Source organism: Rhinopithecus roxellana, chromosome 7, assembly GCF_007565055.1.
Source record: "Rhinopithecus roxellana isolate Shanxi Qingling chromosome 7, ASM756505v1, whole genome shotgun sequence".
NCBI lineage: Eukaryota > Metazoa > Chordata > Mammalia > Primates > Cercopithecidae > Rhinopithecus > Rhinopithecus roxellana.
In genome coordinates, this window is record NC_044555.1 from 46,803,629 (window position 1) to 46,823,917 (window position 20,289).

General features: G+C 39.4%; 1 protein-coding gene across 1 annotated transcript; it reads left to right on the forward strand.

Annotated features, from left to right (window-relative positions):
* The first annotated feature begins 1,237 nt into the window (after window positions 1-1,237).
* NEXMIF (neurite extension and migration factor) lies at window positions 1,238-8,242 on the forward strand. Its single transcript, XM_010355252.2, has 3 exons — window positions 1,238-1,316; window positions 2,753-7,130; window positions 7,731-8,242. The coding sequence occupies exons 1-3, from the start codon at window positions 1,238-1,240 to the stop codon at window positions 7,822-7,824; spliced, it is 4,551 nt and encodes a 1,516-aa protein (XP_010353554.1). The 3' UTR covers window positions 7,825-8,242.
* The last annotated feature ends 12,047 nt before the right edge of the window (window positions 8,243-20,289 follow it).

Consider the following 20,289-nt stretch of genomic DNA (forward strand, 5'->3'; position numbering starts at 1 on the left):
ACTGCCTGTGCATCAAATCAGATCTCATATAAAATGAGAAGAAAATGTGGCAATTCTAAAATATAAGTGTTAGGGGAAGCCCAGAGTCATCTAACATTTTTAAAACTGAGAGACTGCCTAATACAATCTTTATATTTTATAGATAAGGGAATAGGCCCAGATGGGTAAAATATCTTATAGATTGAATCATGTGAAACTGTTACTGCTTCTTGTTTCTCAATATTGGACCTACTTTTTATAGTATATTGCATGCATTAGGATAAATGACTATACAATTGAGATTCTTATAATAGCTGCTTGACTATCAATACCATGTGCTTTTTAATAAAGTGATAGATACTCAGCTGGGGAGAAGGTCTAGGGACAGGGGGAGGGCAAGATGTTGTAGTGGCATGTGGCAGATACCCCCATCTCATCTCCTATCATTTTGCATATAGATACCACTCAGGTAGGTGGGCAGGAGATGAAGGGCTACAGATAGATGTATGTCCTATGCCCTAAAAATATCAGACGATGCTGGGGCCTTTTCAGAAAACCTAATCTTCTTTGTGGTCACATTTTTTAAAAATCTTGCTGTGGAGGAATATTTGTCAAAGTCCAAGTTAAAGTCCTGGAAGTCGAGAAACCAAGGAATTCTCTACCTCCTTCATCCTTAGCAGTCAAATTTTAAGGCACAGAAAGAGAAAATCTGAATATGATATATATGTGTGTATGTGTATGAATTGCCTTGTTTTTGAAGAGCATCTGGTCATTTGAAATAGAAATGAGGCAAACAAAAATAATTGCCACACACAAACACACATACAAACACACCTTATCTCAGGTTAGTCTTGTCTTTGCTTTGTGTCCTTCTTAATCAGGCAACCATGATTAGGTTAAATGTATTACTGTTTGGAGGAAGGGATAAGTTGTCTGCTTCCTCGGATTTCAGTTTTGAATAATATCATGGCCCAGAGGTGATAGAAGGATCTAGGATGTATGAATGAGTGTGAGTTTCCAAATTGACTTTATGTGGTAGGTATAAATTGTGAAACAAAAACATTGTGAAACAAAAACAATAGCAGTGATGAAGTCAGTCTGGAAACAGGTAAATCCCAGTGAGACTTTTAAGACCCCTCTAGCTGAAATAACCTATAAAACACAAAATAAAACAAATTTAATGACCGATATTATATATTTGAAATGTGCAGGTTGGACAGCATTTGGACTTGGAATGAAACAATAAGAGGTTACATTCATGGATAACCAACAAGATAAGGCTATTGTTGCCTCAGCCAACGGAGAAAACAGTCTGATTAATGGGGTCAAAGAAAATGGTAAGGGAATTTAATTATAGTATATAATATCTCTCCTGGTAGTCCTCTGTTATTACTATGGATTTTCAATACCCACAAAGTTGAGACAGGTTGAGTTCAGGATGCCTCTGAAATGAATGTTAATTGTAAACTTTATTCCACCAAATATATAACTGGGCTATAAGAGTCCCTAAGAGGCATTGAATCTGACCCCTTTGCCCTCCCAAATCATATCTGTCAGATGAAGTTCCTCAGAATTCCTAGTGAATTAGAAATATGCTCTGATATGAGGCTTAGAACTTCTAGAGTAGCTGGGCGCAGTGGCTCATGACTGTACTCCCAGTACTTTGGGAGGCCGAGGTGGGCAGATCATTTGAGGTCAGGAGTTTGAGACCAGCCTGGCCAACATGGTAAAACCCTGTCTCTACCAAAAATACAAAAAATTAGCCAGTATGGTGGCAGGCGCCTGTAATCCCAGCTACTCGGGAGGCTGGGGCATGAGAATCACTTGAACCCAGGAGATGGAGATTGCAGTGAGCCGAGATCACACCGCTGCATTCCAGCCTGGGCAATAGAGCAAGATTCGGTCAAAAAAAAAAAGAAAGAGAGAGAGAGAGAAGAAGGATGGAAGGAGGGAAAGGAAGGGAAAGGAAGGGAAGGGAAGAAGGAAGGAAAGGAAAGAAAAGGAAAGGAAATGAAAGGAAAGGAAAGGAAAGGAAAGGAAAGGAAAGGAAAGGAAAGGAAAGGAAAGGAAAGGAAAGGAAAGGAAAGGAAGGAGGGAAGGAAGGAAGGAAGGGAGGGAGGTAGGGAGGGAGGGAAGGAAAGAGAACTTGTAGAGTCACTAGGAGCTTCAAGAAAGAAAGAAAGAGAAAGAAAAGAAAAGAAGGAAGGAAGGAAGGAAGGAGGGAGGGAGGGAGGGAGAAAGAAGGAAGGAAGGAAGGAAGGAAGGAAGGAAGGAAGGAAGGAAGGAAGGAAGGAAGGAAGGAAGGAAGGAAGGAAGGAAGGAAGGAAGGAAGGGGAAGGGAAGGGAAAGGAGGGAAGGAAGGAAAGGGAACTTGTAGAGTCACTAGGAACTTCCAGAACATGGATCTGGGGGACAGGCCTGAGCCTCATAGCTCAAAAGTATTAATGTTCCATCTGAGCATTTTCCCCTTGAAAGCCTTGACTTTCCAATTGATCAAGCAGTCCAATTCTTTTCTCATTTCTGAGGAGAGCTTTGCCTTTCTCTGAGGAAGAAACTCGGCCTAAATAATTATTATTTTTCACTTGCATGAATGTTCAATATAAAATCAGGGTTGTTCTTTAATGTCATAGTTTTTATTTGTAAAGATAGAGATGTGAAGGCTTAGCTTATATAATAAGATCAAGTACCAGAAACTGATCAAGGGAAAGAAAGTTAATGAGTCTGGTCTAAGATCCTTAATTTTATTCCTGTCATTTCTTTCCCTTTTTCTTAGACTCAGAGGACCAGGATGTGGCAATGAAGTCATTTGCGGCTCTAGAAGCTGCTGCACCTATCCAGCCTATACCGGTGGCGCAAAAGGAGACCCTGATGTATCCCAGGGGTCTCCTGCCTCTACCCTCTAAGAAGTCCTGTATGCAGAGCCCACCCTCTCCTTTGGGCCTGATTGAAGCACCCGAACATGCTGCCAATAGTGCTTCTGTGAATGCCATCTCCCTCACATCTGGCATTGCAAAAGGCCTGAACACATGGTCACTTCCCAATGAATGTGAGAAAGCTCCATTTGCCATAGTGGAGCCTGCAGGCATGTCAGCTCTGAATGGGGACTGCCTCATGCAGCCAAGTCGGACTTGCTTAGGCTGCTTCATGGAATCCAAGGATGCAGTAGATCCTGAGCCAGGGATCAGTCTGAAAGTTGGTGATCTAAATAGGGATTATGAAACGTGTGCAGTCTCTGATATAGGGATTCAGTGTATTAATGCTGGAGAAAATATGAAATATGGAGAGCAGCTGCTCTCAGACCAGCTCCTAGGCTTCCCCCTGCATAAATCAAGGGCAGGAGACAGACGAGAAACTGAGAAACCTGACATTGACTTGGAGGATCCAGCTCAGAAAAGCTATTATGAGGCATTACTGTTAGACAAGTGCAATACAGAAGAAGCTTTGCTTGCAAATTCCAATCAGGATTGGGGTTACTTTGAGACTTTCATTAGTGAAAGTAAGATTGAACTGCTTGACCTCTGTTCCAAGAATGAGCTGTCTGTCAACCTATTCTCTGAAGAAGATGTGGATAACTACATGTTTGATGACGATGAATCAACACTAGGCAGTGATGTCTGCTCCCTGAAAATTCGGTATGAGTCCTTTCAGGACAACGTTCGAGACAAGACTACTCTTTTGATGCAGGAAGATGCCCAATTCAACTTTTTTCCCAGCGTCTTTACTACCTGCCCCAAGCGAGAGTCTAAGAGTGGGGCCCTGAAGCAGAGCAGTGATTTTTCCCAATTCAAGGTCCCTGATGTGAGCATCATCTGGGGGGAGGAAGATAAAAACTTGGACAAGAAGAAAGGCAAAGAGGAAGGACAGGAAGACAAAGGTGTAGAGAAGAAAGATGGAAAGGATAATGGAGAAAAGTCTGCCTTAAATAAACCATGCAGTGGGACTGAAGTAGAGCAACTTAAGAATCCAAAGCAGGGCCATCTTGCTAACTGCTTGGATACATCAGGGAATTTCAGTGATGATAGTTCCTTCATTGAGATCTCATATGATTCTATGGGTGAGATCAAGGACTGTAGTCGCTATATGGCTCGGGACACTAATTCTGGCAGCTCCTCCTCCCAACAGAACTATGGGCTGCGAGCCAAGAGAAAAGTCAGATACAGTGAAGATTATCTATATGATGTTGACTCACTAGAGGGTGAAAAAGTAAATGAGAAGAAGGAATGGCTGCCAGTTGGTTCCAAAGAGGAAGATGATGATGAATGGTGTCCCAAAAAGAGAAGAAAAGTAACCCGTAAGGAGCCCCCTGTTATTATCAAATATATCATCATTAATCGCTTTAAAGGTGAGAAGAACATGCTGGTGAAGTTGGGTAAGGTGGATGCCAGTGAGACAACAGTGAATTTGAGTGAGAATCAGCTCAACAAATATGCCAAACTGGCACCCTTGAAAGGCTTCTGGCAAAAGAAGAAGAAGCAGAGAAACACCAACACGGACTCCATCAAGACACCTTTTTCCCAAAAGCAAAGCTTTGAACCAGGTAGCTTTGAGGTGTCATTTCTACCACCTGCTCGCAAACGAAAATCTAAACTTGGCAACAGGCACAGGATTCAAAGAATCCCATCCATTGAAATTTCAGCAAGTAGTAAACAGATTTCATTATGCAATGATCAGAGGCAAGCTAGTAATCGTAAAGAAGATGGAGGCCTAAAAGGTACACTGAAGTCAGCACCTCTGGGTGCCCCTAGCTGTGCAAATGGATCACATTTAAATGACATCACAGGCCCTGACTCTGTGAAAGTCAAAGCCCAAGACACAGAGTTTAAGGGGCCAGAGAGGAAAGTGCTCAACAAAATCAAATTTAAAAGTGAAGCTAGGTTAAAATCTAAGAAAGTCAAAGCTGCTGGCCAAGAAAGCAAACCAAGTGTTCAAATGAGCCCTCTCTTGGAAGACCAATCCTCCAAGGCTAATTTGAAGAATGAAGTTATTCCTGGGACCTCAAACAGTTGCCATCTATCTGAATTTCATGAGGCAAAGGCTGATAAGAATTCTACTTTTCTACCAACGACCTGCTCTTCTGAAATGCCTTTATCATCAGCTAATGTTACCACTAATATACCTGTTATCCCTGGAGGGTATCTGCAGACATTGTTAGATGCTTCTGATTTGTCAAATAACACTAGTATCTCATACTTCACCCACCATTCTCCAGAGCAAAATGAAGGCAGCCTCACTCAAACCGAAAAATCATTTGTACCCCTCCAGCCTACCCAGGACTGTGTGCTCACCTCATCCTCTGACTCTGAACTGCAGCAGTCATCTCATAACTTCAAAATGGAATCAAGCAACTATGGAAATGTGTGGCCCAACAAGGCTACGCCTGGCACCCAGGAATTCATGGCTGAAGTCTCAAGGGAGATAGCCCCAACCCAATCCAGTGAATTTGGAGCCTCCCAAGTAGTCTCCATGGAAAATAACCTCACACCTACAACATACAATCCAATCTGCCTCAGTAGTGGTGGCAGTAATTGCAACAAGGTCCTGTATGACTCCATGCAAGATACCCAACTCCCATCTGATGACTCTTACCAATTATGTCACTTTAATAATGGAGAGATCTGCTTTCCTTTCCAACAGGGGCCAGTCAATATGGATGATGGTCGGCTCTTTAGCTTTGATTCAATGGCCCCACTCTCTGTCAGCTCAAGTAATTATTGCTCCTTAAGCTTGAAGTCCTGTGAAAAGGATGGCGATGATGATATCACTGATGACTTCCTGGCCCATTGCAGCCCTAAGCTGGTGATCCAGCAAAGCATTGATGAGATAGCACCACTGAAGGAGTCCACTGATCTCCTGGATATATCCAACTTCACCCCTGACAAATTCCGTCACTCTTCCCTTTCAGAGATGTCCCCACCGGACACCCCTAGTCTTTCCCCTCAAATTACCAGATGTGAGAGTATGAAGACACTAGGAACACTGAAGGGGTTCCAAGAGGGTGTCCCAGGACCATTGGACAGTGTGGAAAAAATCAAGTGGGACTGCAGTACCCTTTCACGGCAGGTCCAAATGGAGGATGGATTTACTTTAAATAACCACCAGTTTCAGTTTCATATGTTCAATGATGAGGATTCTATCAGCCTGCTCCAAAAAAACCCTTGCCTGTCAACATTTAATGATCCATCTGGTCAAATTAGTACCAACAACAAAGTGTCAAAATCAAGAAAGAAAAGTTCACCCAGCAAGAGTGGGGCTATGAACCAAAGCTCTTCTCAGAAAAACACCAGGAAAAAAGCCCTCAAAGGCAACAACAAAGGGATTGAAAAGCCACCTAGCAAAAACTCCCGCCAGGTCCCTAAGTCCACAAAGAAAGGGAAATACATGGCTGCCATCAATGGAGAGAAAATGCAAATTGGCATTGGCCGTGGGGGAAGCCAAACCAACACCATATCCTCCACTGGGAAGACACTGGCTGAATGTATCCAACATGGTGGCCCTATGGCCTCTATGAAGATGCCAAGTCAAAAGGGACTTTCTGGAGATTGGGCCTTGGGGAAGGAGAGCAGCCCAGGCTGGAGTGATATGAGCATGGGCACCAACACCAACAGCCTTCTGGATGATGACCAACGGGAGTTTCAGGAGCCTTCCTATATCTTGTCCAACATTGCCTCTGGTATGGCAGATGTGCAGAGATTCATGATGGCCTCCATAGAGCCCCTGTGGGAACCCATGGAGCACCATGGGGATCCCAAAATATTCTACTCCCCTGAGTCCAATAGTCTAAAATTAAAAACCCTCAAAATATTGGCTGGGACACCACAGGAGTCTAAGAAAAAGATCAACAGTGGGTCCCCAGGAGCCACTAAGAATCACAGGTCAATCAAGGGTGTGAGCAAAAGCAATGGGAAAACAGCAATAGGTGAGCCTGGTCGTGCAAACATGCCTGGTTATAACGAGGACTCTCGCTCTACCTTCTTTGATAAAAAGTATAGTAACATGAGCACTTTAGGCAATAACGGACCGACACACAAAAAGTTGTATCGTCACAAATCCAGCTCCAAGGCCCTGAGAGATGAGAAATGTAAGGGAAAGCACATGGAGCGAGAACAGGTCCACAAGGATGAGTCTGGGACAGCTTCTTTTGAAAAACTGAGGTAATACTGCACCAATATGGCTGAGATGATGCACCCTTAGCTCTCCTACTACCTACTAAGCCCGCAGTCCCTCATGTTTTCCCTCTTGAAAGCAAAAATTTGCATGAAAGAAACTGTCCCATTCCCTTCTTTTTCAAATTAAAAAGAAAATTTTAAAGTGCATGAAAATCCCTATACCTTTAAGCCACCCAAAAGATTGGGCAATTTTGTTGTGGCTTGGCTAGGGATAAGCTCTAACAAAGCTATTTTTTCTTCTGCTATTCATCACTAGTTACTACATATTAAGAAAATAGAACTAAAATATGCTCTTGAATGATTTTTGGAAGCAAAAGTCTTTGCAGTAAGACAGATTTTGAAAAATAGAATTTAAAAGTCATGTAGACAAAAAGCCAAGATCATTTAAACAAAAGAGCATTAGTTGGAAAAAAAATCTGAACATGCGGCAATTAGGAGGGCTTTCTAGTGCCCCGTGCTATTTGTATCTTTTTCTACATCATACAGCATCTAGTATGATGTTAACAAATTTAGCTTGTATGATCCCTTTGTGGGACATACACCAAAACTAACTAAGATGGCATAAATTGTTTGATTTTTCTGCAGGGATTCCGACTACAATCTCCTAAAAGCAGAAACAACCTTTTGGGTTTTACCTGTGTTTGAAGAAGAGACTCGCATTTTCCAGAATGACATTTGATGTTTGTGTTTTATTTCTTTCAAAATATGCCTTGTGGTATGTATGTTGACATGTAAGTGCTTAAAGAAAAGAATTTTAAATTGTGGGAATACGTCTTTGGAGCAAACTTTAATCTCATGTTCTATGTAAAAGACTTAAAAAGTCATACAGTTGCACAAGTAGTTTATGCACTATTTACCCACAAGGAAAAAATTGAAAACATTGTGCCAAAACTACAAACAAGTGACTGTACTGTATATATTTTTACTTCTATATCAACATTTGGTTGTATTTGGGGAACTTGTCCCTGTTAATTTACTAGAAACATTCCAGTGATTCTTGCTGTTAACCACCCCCACTTATGTGGATAGCACCTGTAGATCATGGTGGAAAAATATGTTGTGTTACACAATTTACCAAAATTAAAGGATAGTGTTTGAAATGTGCCAGATTTTCTTACCTCATCTCACAGATTCACCCACAGTTTAAAGCTCATTAATTATTTTTAAATAGATATATACACACCCAAACATATATATGTATATATATGTGTGTGTGTATATATATATGTATACACACACACACACACGTTCTTTTAAAATTTTAAACTCTACTGTCCTTTATGGAAACAAGGCTAAACAAGGCAAAATAAAGATTTGCTTGTTCCATTGTCTAAGGGTTAAAATTTTGGAAAAATCTGAAGACCACAACAGCTAAGTCCATCAGGGACCCAAGTATATGCATTTACAGAACGTTTTACAAGGAAACAAAACAGCTGCTTTGAAAGTTTGTTTTCTAAAAGCAAAATCTGTAGCTGAAAATTATTTAAAGTGAAAGTTATATTGCTGATACTTTATATCTCAGTTTTATATATTTTATAATAGTCTGGGATAAATTGTAAAAATAGCTATAAAATCAACACTAATGATAAATGAAGTCTATAGAATGCTTTTATTTAAATAGTTTCCTAAATGTTTTATTCCAGTTTTGTCAAAAGTGCACTCATATCATGGCTTTAGTGTTCTTTCAGTGTTTAATCTTGCAATGCCAATGTCATTTAAAGAAAATGTTAAGGCATCCCAGTTCAACCAAATTTTTACATTTACTATCAGATAAGATGAACAATTTGTGGCAACAACTGATTTGGGCCATATATACTTAGTCTGAGGATAACCAATATTTGATGCCATACATTAAACTTAAATCTCAATTTTAAGTACAAATTTTAAAATCACATTTTTTATTCAGTACTCCCCCTACTTTTAAAAAAATTTCACAGCCCCAACATTTCTCACTACTAATTTTTCTTCCCCTTTATTCACCACTTGACTTCTAACATTTGATCTCTTTTATTTGCACAATTGAAGGCCTGTGCATCTAATGACTGATGCATTATGGCACAGGTGAGATAATGGATGTGAGAGCGCTTTGTAGATCATAAAGTGCTATACAGATATAGGGGATTAATATTATTAATATTGTTCGTTGTTGTCGTTGTTACTATTCTTACTAATATTGTTACTAACCTATTAACTTGTGAATATATAGGCTGGGGTGGGAGGGTGGAGAGTAAGTGGGAAGGGAAAAAGGGGATTTAACAAAAAAAGGGAATATGTTTCAAAAGGAAAATTTTAAGCAAAATATGAACCTACCTAGTCAATGCCACCTAAATGTATTCACCATCAGAGAAGCAACATTTGAAAGTAGTCAGAGAGAAATGGAAGGAAGCCTGTCATGTATATAAGTATATATACTTCCCGGTCCATGATTCCTTTCACCAGCCTGCTCTGTTCCTTACAGCTGGGTCATAAAATGAACAAGCCTGTGTTCTTGATCTTGTGTGTTCCCAGCGTCAGTCTCGTGTGTCTGTGGGGATGCGTGGGTGAGGAGCATTCTGTGAGGCTGGTACAGGCCCATTCCTAGGCTTTGATGTTCTGTGTGCAGCGAGCCCTGGAAAATTACTTAGTGGAAAGGCACCAGATGAAATATGTCTCCTGCCCTATAGCTACCATCCAAAAGGGAAAATAACCAAACTGGAAAATCTTCTTCTGTTTCTCTTTTCTGATAGCTAGCTGTATTAAATGCTATGGCCAGTCCCTAGAAACTGGTCTTTGTTTTGTTTTTGTTTTTGTTTTTTTCTGTTTTGCAGCTGAATTTTGGCTTGGAATCACCAACTCTGCCTGTATTGTGATCCCCAAGACTCCAGACCTCAGAGTCACCTGCTGGCTTAGAGGAGTGGAGTGCTTTCTATGTAATGAAAAGGTGGCAATTAATGAAAAAATAAAGAAAATGTTCCATTAATACAATGTGTTTTTATAAAAGTAAATACAGGAGCAGCTGTCCCAGGTTTTTTTTTTTTTTTTTTTTTTTTTTTTTTTTTTTTTTTTTGGTATCAGTTCAGCTTTGGAGAATGGGGTGTGAGTGGGGTAGGACAGCCTGAAACTGTTGGAAATAATTTCCTTGCGAGAACTTGCTATCATAAGTCCTTTGGAATGGATATTCTTTCATTTGCTCCTATGGAGCCCATTAAGGGCCAATTCTAGGGCATAGTTCATCCCTTTCTCCAAAGAGAATTGTTATTTTAAAGCACCTTTTTAATTGGCCTGCAGTGTATTATATGTTTTTAACATATAAATTAGTGACGTATAACCAGTCACTTTGTACTGAAACATAAAAAGAAACAGAGTTTGAGAAATGAGCAATAGGCCAAGGCAGATGATGTTTATTCTCTTAATTGCATTTAATATTCCTCTCAGTACATTGTGTTCTGAGATGTTCATCATTTAGCATTTTGTTGGTCCTGTCTCTGCTCTCACAGTTCTTTTTCTTCCTGTCATAACCACCTGCCTTAGTAGAGTATAAAAATAGTGTTTTGCCCTATCACTGGTATCTCAAGTCAGAAATATATATTATCCTTGGTCTGAAATTCCTGATTACCACTCCCTTCTAACCTCTCCCCTCTGAGAAGCTGTTTCCTATTAATGCCTCCCTAACAGAGTCCCATTTAATCTTTACTTTCCTGGAAATGGTAACCTGCCTTACTCTTCTTACTTAATCTCAGACCTTGGTCTTAGAATTTTTCTTTTATGCTCTTATATCCCACCTGCCCAAATTATCAGGGCTCAACAATCTTAGTCAGGCTGCTTTGTTCTGGAAGTTCAGAGGGAAACCTTCCCATTCTTAATTGCCTTTAATTGCTTTGGCTATTTTCAAATCTAATTTTTAATTAAATTTTTTTATTTTTATGGATTAGGGGTACAGGACAGTTGTGTTACATGGATATATTGCTTAGTGGTGAAATCTGGGCTTTTAGTGTACCCATCGCCCAAATAGTGTACGTTGTACCTAATAAGTGGTACTTCATCCCTCAAATATAATTTTAAACACACACTCATGCCCACATGGACAAATTATATCACATGACTGAGGAAACTTAGAAATTCCTTTTCCCTGAAGATCTGTTAAGAATAGGTCTCATCTCCTACCCTGGTTAGGTGCTATACTATATGGAGAAGGGTATTGAGACTTTGGGGGTCATGTTTGGGCTTTGATAATTGGCTTGAACCAGTGACCATCCTTTCTGCCTCTCCAAGGTCTCTTATACCAGCTTCTTCACATATGCTGCTTCCTCCCAGCTTTCCCTTCTGACTTCTTGTTACTCTGTGCAACTATGTGTCAAGGCCTTACCTTTTCCTAATGTTTTCAAATCTCCTGCATTACTTTGATCATCACTTCTTCAGCCATCTCACTGAAGTCCTTGGTGCTAGCTGGGCTTTTGTGATAACTTTCACCTTCTCTGAACTTTTTCCTTGCTGGAAAGCATCTGCGTGTGTGAGGGGGCGAGGGAGGGGAGTATGAGTATATGTGTGTAAGAGAGAGGCAAAAGGATGCTTCAAAAACTATAAACAACTCTAGCAAGCATCCTAAGTCCTATGTGAGGTTTTGCAGTTCTAGTGAATTTCTGTTTTAGTAGGTTTGAATTAGCATTTACTGCCTAAAGGAGAAAAACCATATCCAAGGACCTTTTAGCCATGCTTGCTATTACCAAGCTGGACCAGTGTGATGTAGATCAAACATGTCTTCAGCTTACAGATGCTCTCAGAACAGTTCCAAGAATTGAAGAGAGCTAAGTGTCTATGCTGAAGAGGAGAATGGAGCACTAGCTAGTCCTACCTATTGCTAGAAATAGAAATGTTTATTTTCTCCTTTATTATTGAGAAATTATCTAATTTAAGGAGCTACCATTTTCATTTAGGGATTTTTTTAATGACTGCCCATCACTACAGAAATATGTTCTTTTTATAAAATAAAACTAATATGAGGTTTGTTTTCTAATCATAAAATTCACTAAGCCTATAGTTACATTTAGAAGATTTAGTACCAAAATCAAACTTTTAGTAACAAACAGGAATCTTGTCAACAAAATGTAGGCCAGGGATTTTGTAAAGGTTTCTCAAAGACCCAAATAAGGGAGAAAAAAATTTTCCGTTTAACTTGGGAAACACCATCATCAGCTTGAGGGTCCTCAATCAGCTTGTGATTATTTTGATGACAGGACTCGGGCTACCCTTTAAGGCACATTTTTTTACTCAGCATTAAACATTAGCTACAGTCGTGAAGCAGAGCTCCCATTGCAGCTACATACTTGAGATGTACTCTTGGTTTCAGAATCGTAACTAAGAGGTAAGACATTGGAGAAGGACAATGTAAAAGATAGAGGTTTAGTGCAAAGTTTACGGTGTGAATGAGGCTTTCAAAATCAGTGTCTGGGTAAATTGATACTAAAGACACTGAAGAAACACTCATCCACATAAGATGGAAAGGATGTCTGTCCATCTAACAAGCTCAGGGGTTTCTGAGTCTCAGAATGAAATCCCAATTCAAAAAGAAGAAAAGAGATACTGAAATCATTCTGCCTGTTTGAGAGATGACTGGTTATTTACAGCACAAAAAAATGGCTTAGAATGAAAACTAGAGGAGGCCTTTTGTTTTTCACTCCCCGTGAGGAGAGTGGAAATCTTAAGATGCTCTACTGGGATACCTGTAGCACTGACTGGAGTTTGCTGCCTACAGAGTTTTGAATGTACTAGTCCTTAGTTTCCATAGAACTGAATGCACCTCTTTAGTAAGTTGCTGATTTATGGTGCTAAAGAAAATGATTATTCCCATTTTTTTTCTTCTTCCCCAAGCCCCTTAAGCATTTAAGAAAATTTAAAATAAAAGCGTTAGAGGCCCTTTTTATGAATGTAATCTAAGTTTCTGTTTGACATATGACACTGCAACTTAAAAATGTTAGGAAATTATTTGCCTTTTTTTTTCTTTTAGAGTTAAGCTTTATAAATAACCTGTAGAATCAATTGAAGTATAAAGCTTAAGGATCACTCTTAAGACGTCTACAAAATCTTGTATATTTTTAAGTGTGCCAATTTGTAACATATTTTGTAAGTGTATATTTTTCTTAGAAAAGTGCTGTGAAGTGTCTGTATGTGAGAGTTTTCCTTTTTCTGCACCACTAGGTGCTAATAAAAGGGTATTTACTTCAAAGTTTCTGGTTTTAGAAACCACAATACAAAGAAAAAAAATACACTTTTGTTGGAAATTTTGTAACACAAAACATGTTGTGAAAGAGTGTAGTGATCTTGTGCAAAAGAAAATGAACATTTGTGAGCTTCTTGCTGTTTTATAGATTTTCTTGTAAATTATTCTTGTAACACTTCTGGTTTTGTTGTTCTTGTTGCGAAGGTTTCAAATATTTGTGACTGAATGTACGGTGAAACTGTCATAATGTTACCTAGCTGAGTTTTGTTATTGTTTATGAAATAAATAAAAAGCAAAATTTTAAATACTGCTTTAGAATCATATGTATTAGAAATCAAACCATTTCTAATTAAATCTATGTCCCAAATAAAACGTTCTTTATCATCTAGAGCAGTGTTTCTCAAACTATCTGTGGTGAGGGACCAATAGTTTTTGCAATCCATCACAGACTAATACTATTATAAAACACAACAAAAATGAATTTCTAAGAAAGTTAAATGGAAAAAAGATATGCAAAATAAAAGCCCAAAAGTATTAGGTTTAATATGTAAAATTACATTTTGAGATAAACATAAGGGGAAAGAAACGAATTGCAAAAAGTTGGTACCCTGTTTGAGATAAGTCCACTCATCAATGTCAAATTACCATAGAAGGTTCTAATCATACTTTGAGTAACACTTTGACTAGACCAGCAGCATTACCATCATCTGGGAACTTGTTAGGAATGCCAAATTCCAAGCCCTACACCAATTCTGCTGAATGAGAATCTGAATTTTAACAAGATCCCTGGGTGTTTTGTGTGCATGTTAAAGTTTGAGAAGCACTGGGCTAGAGTTTTGTGTAGGGGATTCTTTTGCCCCTCAAATTGAGGAATCATCTTCTAGTGTGTCCAGTCTTCAGAGACCTTAAAACAAATTGTGTCTTTGTTTTGTGATCCAGATGGAATCTGCAGAGATGCAGTCCTCTCAAAGTGTTAAAGCTGTTTATTGAAAGTAATAAATGCTGATTTGCCTGGTACCCAAAAGATGTCAGATTTTCCATAATTCCCTACAGTTCTTACGTCATGTTACTTACCACTCACTCATGGACTTCGTTTCCTTTATTCAGGACTTTTCTGAACTCAGTCCCTACAGTACCCAGTATTTCAAAGTATTTGCTATGTCTAGAAAAATTGAACTTTGTTTTCAATTGCCCAAACCATTTGAGTCACCCATCAGAGCCTAGAGTCCTGGCTAACCGTAGCAACATCATTGAGGCACACATGAGCCAACAGTCACTTCCTTGGTTTTGAACACCACTGCTCAAAGAAATTAAAAAATGTGCATGAAGAAATGTCTCTCTTCTCACTGGATAACCTCATCCACTTCTACCACTTCAGCTACCACCTAGATGTCCACAAATCTCCCCCATGTTCCTGGCTTATATTATCAGTTGTAGGCTGGCTGTTTCTACTTGGACATTCAGCAACATCCTCAGACATTTATTCAAGTCTGAGTGTGCTCTAGCTCTTTACCCTCTGAGTGTGCCCTAGCTCAGTGAATGATGCTGCCAACCATCCAAGCCGGCAACTCATGCCTCTTCCAACCTCACATCCAACTGGTCACTCTCAATTCTCCTGCCTTTTTATCACCATTACCACTGCCTTAATTCAAGCTTTCATGGTATTTCACCTGGATTATTGCAATGTTGCCCTAATTCAGTGATTTTTGGACTTGGATTTCACACCTGGAATTTTTTTTTTTTTTAAGACAGTGTCTCACTCTGCCACCTAGACAAGTGCAGTGGCACAATCTTGACTCACTGCAACCTACACTTCCCAGGTCAAGTGATCCTCTCACCTCAGCCTCCCAAGGAGCTGGGACTACAGGTGTGCACCACCACACCTGGCTAATTTTTCTATTTTTTGTAGAGACTGCGTTTCACTATGTTGCCCATGCTGTACCTGGAAAATTTTTAACAAGAAAAAAGAAATGGAAAGGAGAGTCTTTATAGTAGCCAACTTTTTATTGTGCTCAGTAGGGAGTATTTTAAAAAATTATTTGTTATCAAATCACAGATCATTTAACACCAAAAGACAATCAGATAGTCCTTTGTTTAATATGCACTGTATTGTCTTTTTCTCTTCACCATGGACCATGAGACATTGAAACCAAACCCCCAACTCATTAATTTAAAGAGTGAAGGAGATTTTGAATTTCAGGGCTAAGGGGATGGGAAAGGATGGGGAATAAGGGGCAGAGCAGTTAAAGACCCTATGATCAGATCTATTTAATGCTCTAAGCTTCATTTATCTCAGGTTCTAGAAGTTTCACATGTGATAGAGATTCCAAATGTGTATTCTTCACGCCTTGCAGGATTCAGAGGTGTATTCTGGTGAATATGGCCTTAGATAAAGATTATTCTTGCACAAAACTAGTGGCAGAGTTGGGGTAAGCTAGTGGTCCCATTCTTTTCCCTGTGGTTTCACATCATTTTTGTTCTTCCCTGACAAAAGTTGAGTTCATACTAGACCTCAGGGGGAAGATGGTAGGTCCTTTGTCTAAAGGCATTTGATCTGTCTTGGAACTGAGTTTTGATGGACCTAATTTGGGGGAGGGGTGATTATGGCACTGTTTTAATACAGGTTTCTATTTAAAAGTAGTTGGAGCTATAGTTATTAAACTTTTTAGGCCACATACCACTTTAAGAAATGAATTAAATCAGTGGGACTTCTCCCCAGAAAAACAAACATATTCAGAATTTTACATAGAATTTCGTGGAAGTTACAAATTAAAAACTGCTATATTAGTGGCATGAATTCCCTAAAACATCTTCCCCACCTCATAATGGAATCTCCTCTATCTCCCCTTCACTGACCCAAGATGATAACTCATTTATTTATTGTCTGCTATGTGTCAGTTACTTTACGTGAATTATAATTTCTCACAACAACCCTGCAAAGGAAGCTTCTTCCCTATTTTACATGTAAGAAAATTGGGACAAAGATTGGTGCAGTAAACTTCCTCAAGATTGCACAACAGATAATCTTCAAAGAGTTTCACCAGAGCTCGCAAAGCCCTTTATGTTTGTCTTATCACAATCCCATGTCTGTAACTCAAAATTCATTTACCAGCATAACTGTATTAACTATACCATGTCAAAAATATGATAAATATTCATATTAATAGCCATTATTCAATAAATAGTTCACTCTGTGCCAGATATTGTGCTAGATGCTAGGAAAACAAAGAATTGAAATATAAAGCACATGTGTTTCCCTCTAGGCGCTCACAGACAAAACAGACAGGTATAATTTAATAGTTTAAATTAAAAAGCACCCAGTGGCCAATTCAAGATAAATAATCACATATAAAATAACTAATGATTTGCTGTCCTTAAGTACCTTGGAACAAAAGAACCTCCATCCATTGTTATGGAGGGAACAATGTCACAAAATGCCAGTAGCCTATATCTCACCTTCCATCCTTCTCCCTATTTTTGAATCAGAGTTGAGAGTGAGCTTCGATCCATCACGTACTAGCTATGTGATTTGGGACCAATTACTTTTTTTTTTTTAATTTTATTTATTTATTTATTTATTTATTTATTTATTTATTTATTTTTATTATACTTTAAGTTCTAGGGTACATGTGCATAACGTGCAGGTTTGTTACATATGTATACTTGTGCCATGTTGGTGTGCTGCACCCATCAACTCGTCAGCACCCATCAATTCATCATTTATATCAGGTATAACTCCCAATGCAATCCCTCCCCCCTCCCCCTTCCCCATGATAGGCCCCGGTGTGTGACGTTCCCCTTCCCGAGTCCAAGTGATCTCATTGTTCAGTTCCCACCTATGAGTGAGAACATGCGGTGTTTGGTTTTCTGTTCTTGTGATAGTTTGCTAAGAATGATGGTTTCCAGCTGCATCCATGTCCCTACAAAGGACGCAAACTCTCGCTCTGTCACCCAGGCTGGAGTGCTGTGGCGCTATATCTGCTCACTGCAAACTCCGCCTCCCGGGTTCACGCCATTCTCCTGCCTCAGCCTCACCGAGTAGCTGGGACTACAGGTGCCCGTTACCACGCCTGGCTAATTTTTTGTATTTTTAGCAGAGACGGGGTTTCACCGTGTTAGCCAGGATGGTCTCAATCTCCTGACCTCGTGATCCACCCGCCTCGGCCTCCCAAAGTGCTGGGATTACAGGCGTGAGCCACCGCGCCCGGCCGGGACCAATTACTTTCATCTCTCTATATCCCAGAGCCTCTAATCACCAGCCCCCACAAAAAAAAAAAAACAACTTTTGCTTTTGCTGCCGTTGCTTTTGGTGTTTTAGACATGAAGTCCTTGCCCACGCCTATGTCCTGAATGGTACTACCTAGGTTTTCTTCTAGGGTTTTTATGGTATTAGGTCTAACATTTAAGTCTCTAATCCATCTTGAATTAATTTTCGTATAAGGAGTAAGGAAAGGATCCAGTTTCAGCTTTCTACTTATGGCTAGCCAATTTTCCCAGCACCATTTATTAAATAGGGAATTCTTTCCCCATTTCTTGTTTCTCTCAAATGGGATCTAATTAAACTAAAGAGCTTCTGCACAGCAAAAGAAACTACTATCAGAGTGAACAGGCAACCTACAGAATGGGAGAAAATTTTTGCAATCTACTCATCTGACAAAGGGCTAATATCCAGAATCTACAAAGAACTCAAACAAATTTACAAGAAAAAAAACAAACAACCCCATCCAAAAGTGGGCAAAGGATATGAACAGACATTTCTCAAAAGAAGACATTCATACAGCCAACAGACACATGAAAAAATGCTCATCATCACTGGCCATCAGAGAAAATGCAAATCAAAACCACAATGAGATACCATCTCACACCAGTTAGAATGGCAATCATTAAAAAGTCAGGAAACAACAGGTGCTGGAGAGGATGTGGAGAAATAGGAACACTTTTACACTGTTGGTGGGATTGTAAACTAGTTCAACCATTATGGAAAACAGTATGGCGATTCCTCAAGGATCTAGAACTGGATGTACCATATGACCCAGCCATCCCACTACTGGGTATATAACCAAAGGATTATAAATCATGCTGCTATAAAGACACATGCACACGTATGTTTATTGCGGCACTATTCACAATAGCAAAGACTTGGAATCAACCCAAATGTCCATCTGTGACAGACTGGATTAAGAAAATGTGGCACATATACACCATGGAATATTATGCAGCCATAAAAAAGGATGAGCTTGCGTCCTTTGTAGGGACATGGATGCAGCTGGAAACCATCATTCTTAGCAAACTATCACAAGAACAGAAAACCAAACACCGCATGTTCTCACTCATAGGTGGGAACTGAACAATGAGATCACTTGGACTCGGGAAGGGGAACGTCACACACCGGGGCCTATCATGGGGAAGGGGGAGGGGGGAGGGATTGCATTGGGAGTTATACCTGATATAAATGATGAATTGATGGGTGCTGACGAGTTGATGGGTGCAGCACACCAACATGGCACAAGTATACATATGTAACACACCTGCACGTTATGCACATGTACCCTAGAACTTAAAGTATAATAAGAAAAACAACCAAAAAAAAAAAAAAACCTGGTATAACAATACTATTGTTCCCATAGGCTTGTTGGGAAGATCAAAGACCTTCTTGTAAAGCCTTGGCACCAGTTGAGCAGTCAGGTCATACTTAACATTTGCTATTTTTTAGTGGATGTTAAGTGTTTTACTAATAGTTCTTATTTTGATTCCTTAGAAATAACTCCATCTCCCTTCCCCAAATACTTCTCCTTTTATTAGGTGTTCATCTAAGAAAATTAGTAAACTCCTGGCTCAAAGAGCCTCTGATCTTCATTTGGAGAAAGATAACATTTTAAAGATAAAATTAGAAGAGTCATTATATTAAACATTTATTATTAGAGTTAATTTATTATCAGTAGCTGAATAAGCTAGTTAAAGCTACACATTATTAATCCAGAGTACCTGGGTTCTACTCCTGGCTTTGCCATTAAATTGGTTTAAGAATTTGAACAAGTCGCTTACCTTCTGGGCCTCAATTTCCTCATCTGGAAAATGGTGGGTTTGGGCTAGATAACATTTAAGAGCATAAAGTGTGAAGTCAGACTGCCCAGATTGAATCCAAGCTTTCCTCTTGATAACAGTAAGATCTATCTCAACTTCCTCACCAGTAAAGTGAGAATAATTATGATGCCTATCTCACAGGATTTGAGGGAGAATTAAATGAGATAATGCACAAAAAGCATTTAAAATAGTGACTGGTACATGCATAAAAGGTTCAATAAACATTACCTATTATTATAATATCGAAGGGTCCTTCCCTTTTAAAATCCATGGGCCAGGTGTAGTGGCTCACGCTTGTAATCCTAGCACTTTGTGAGGCCCAGGCAGGCGGATCACTTGAGGTCAGGAGTTCGAGATCAGCCTGGCCAACATGGTGAAACCCTGTCTCTACTAAAAATACAAAAATTAGCCGGGTGTGGCAGTGTGCGGCTGTAATCCCAGCTACTCAGGAGGCTGAGGCACGAGAATCGCTTGAACCTGGGAGGTGTAAGTTGCAGTAAGTGGAGATCACACCATTGCACTCCAGCATGGGAGACAAGAGTGAAACTCCATCTCAAAAAATAAAAATAAAAATAAATAAAACCCATGATTCATTTTATTATCTGGGCTGCTGTAGCCGAATTATAGTTTAATGAAGCAACTATGGATATCTGTTCATTAATTCAATTAATTCATTCAACATATTATTGTTAAGCACCATTTGTGTGTCAGCAACCACGCTAGCTACTGAGAGCAAAATGGAACTTTGACTCTTTCCTTATAACACTTAATCAAAAACGCACTTCAATTATGAGCATATAATTTAAAACTGAAATAAGAACTCTGAAGGAATATACTTTCATGAGAACCACTGATGAAGAAACC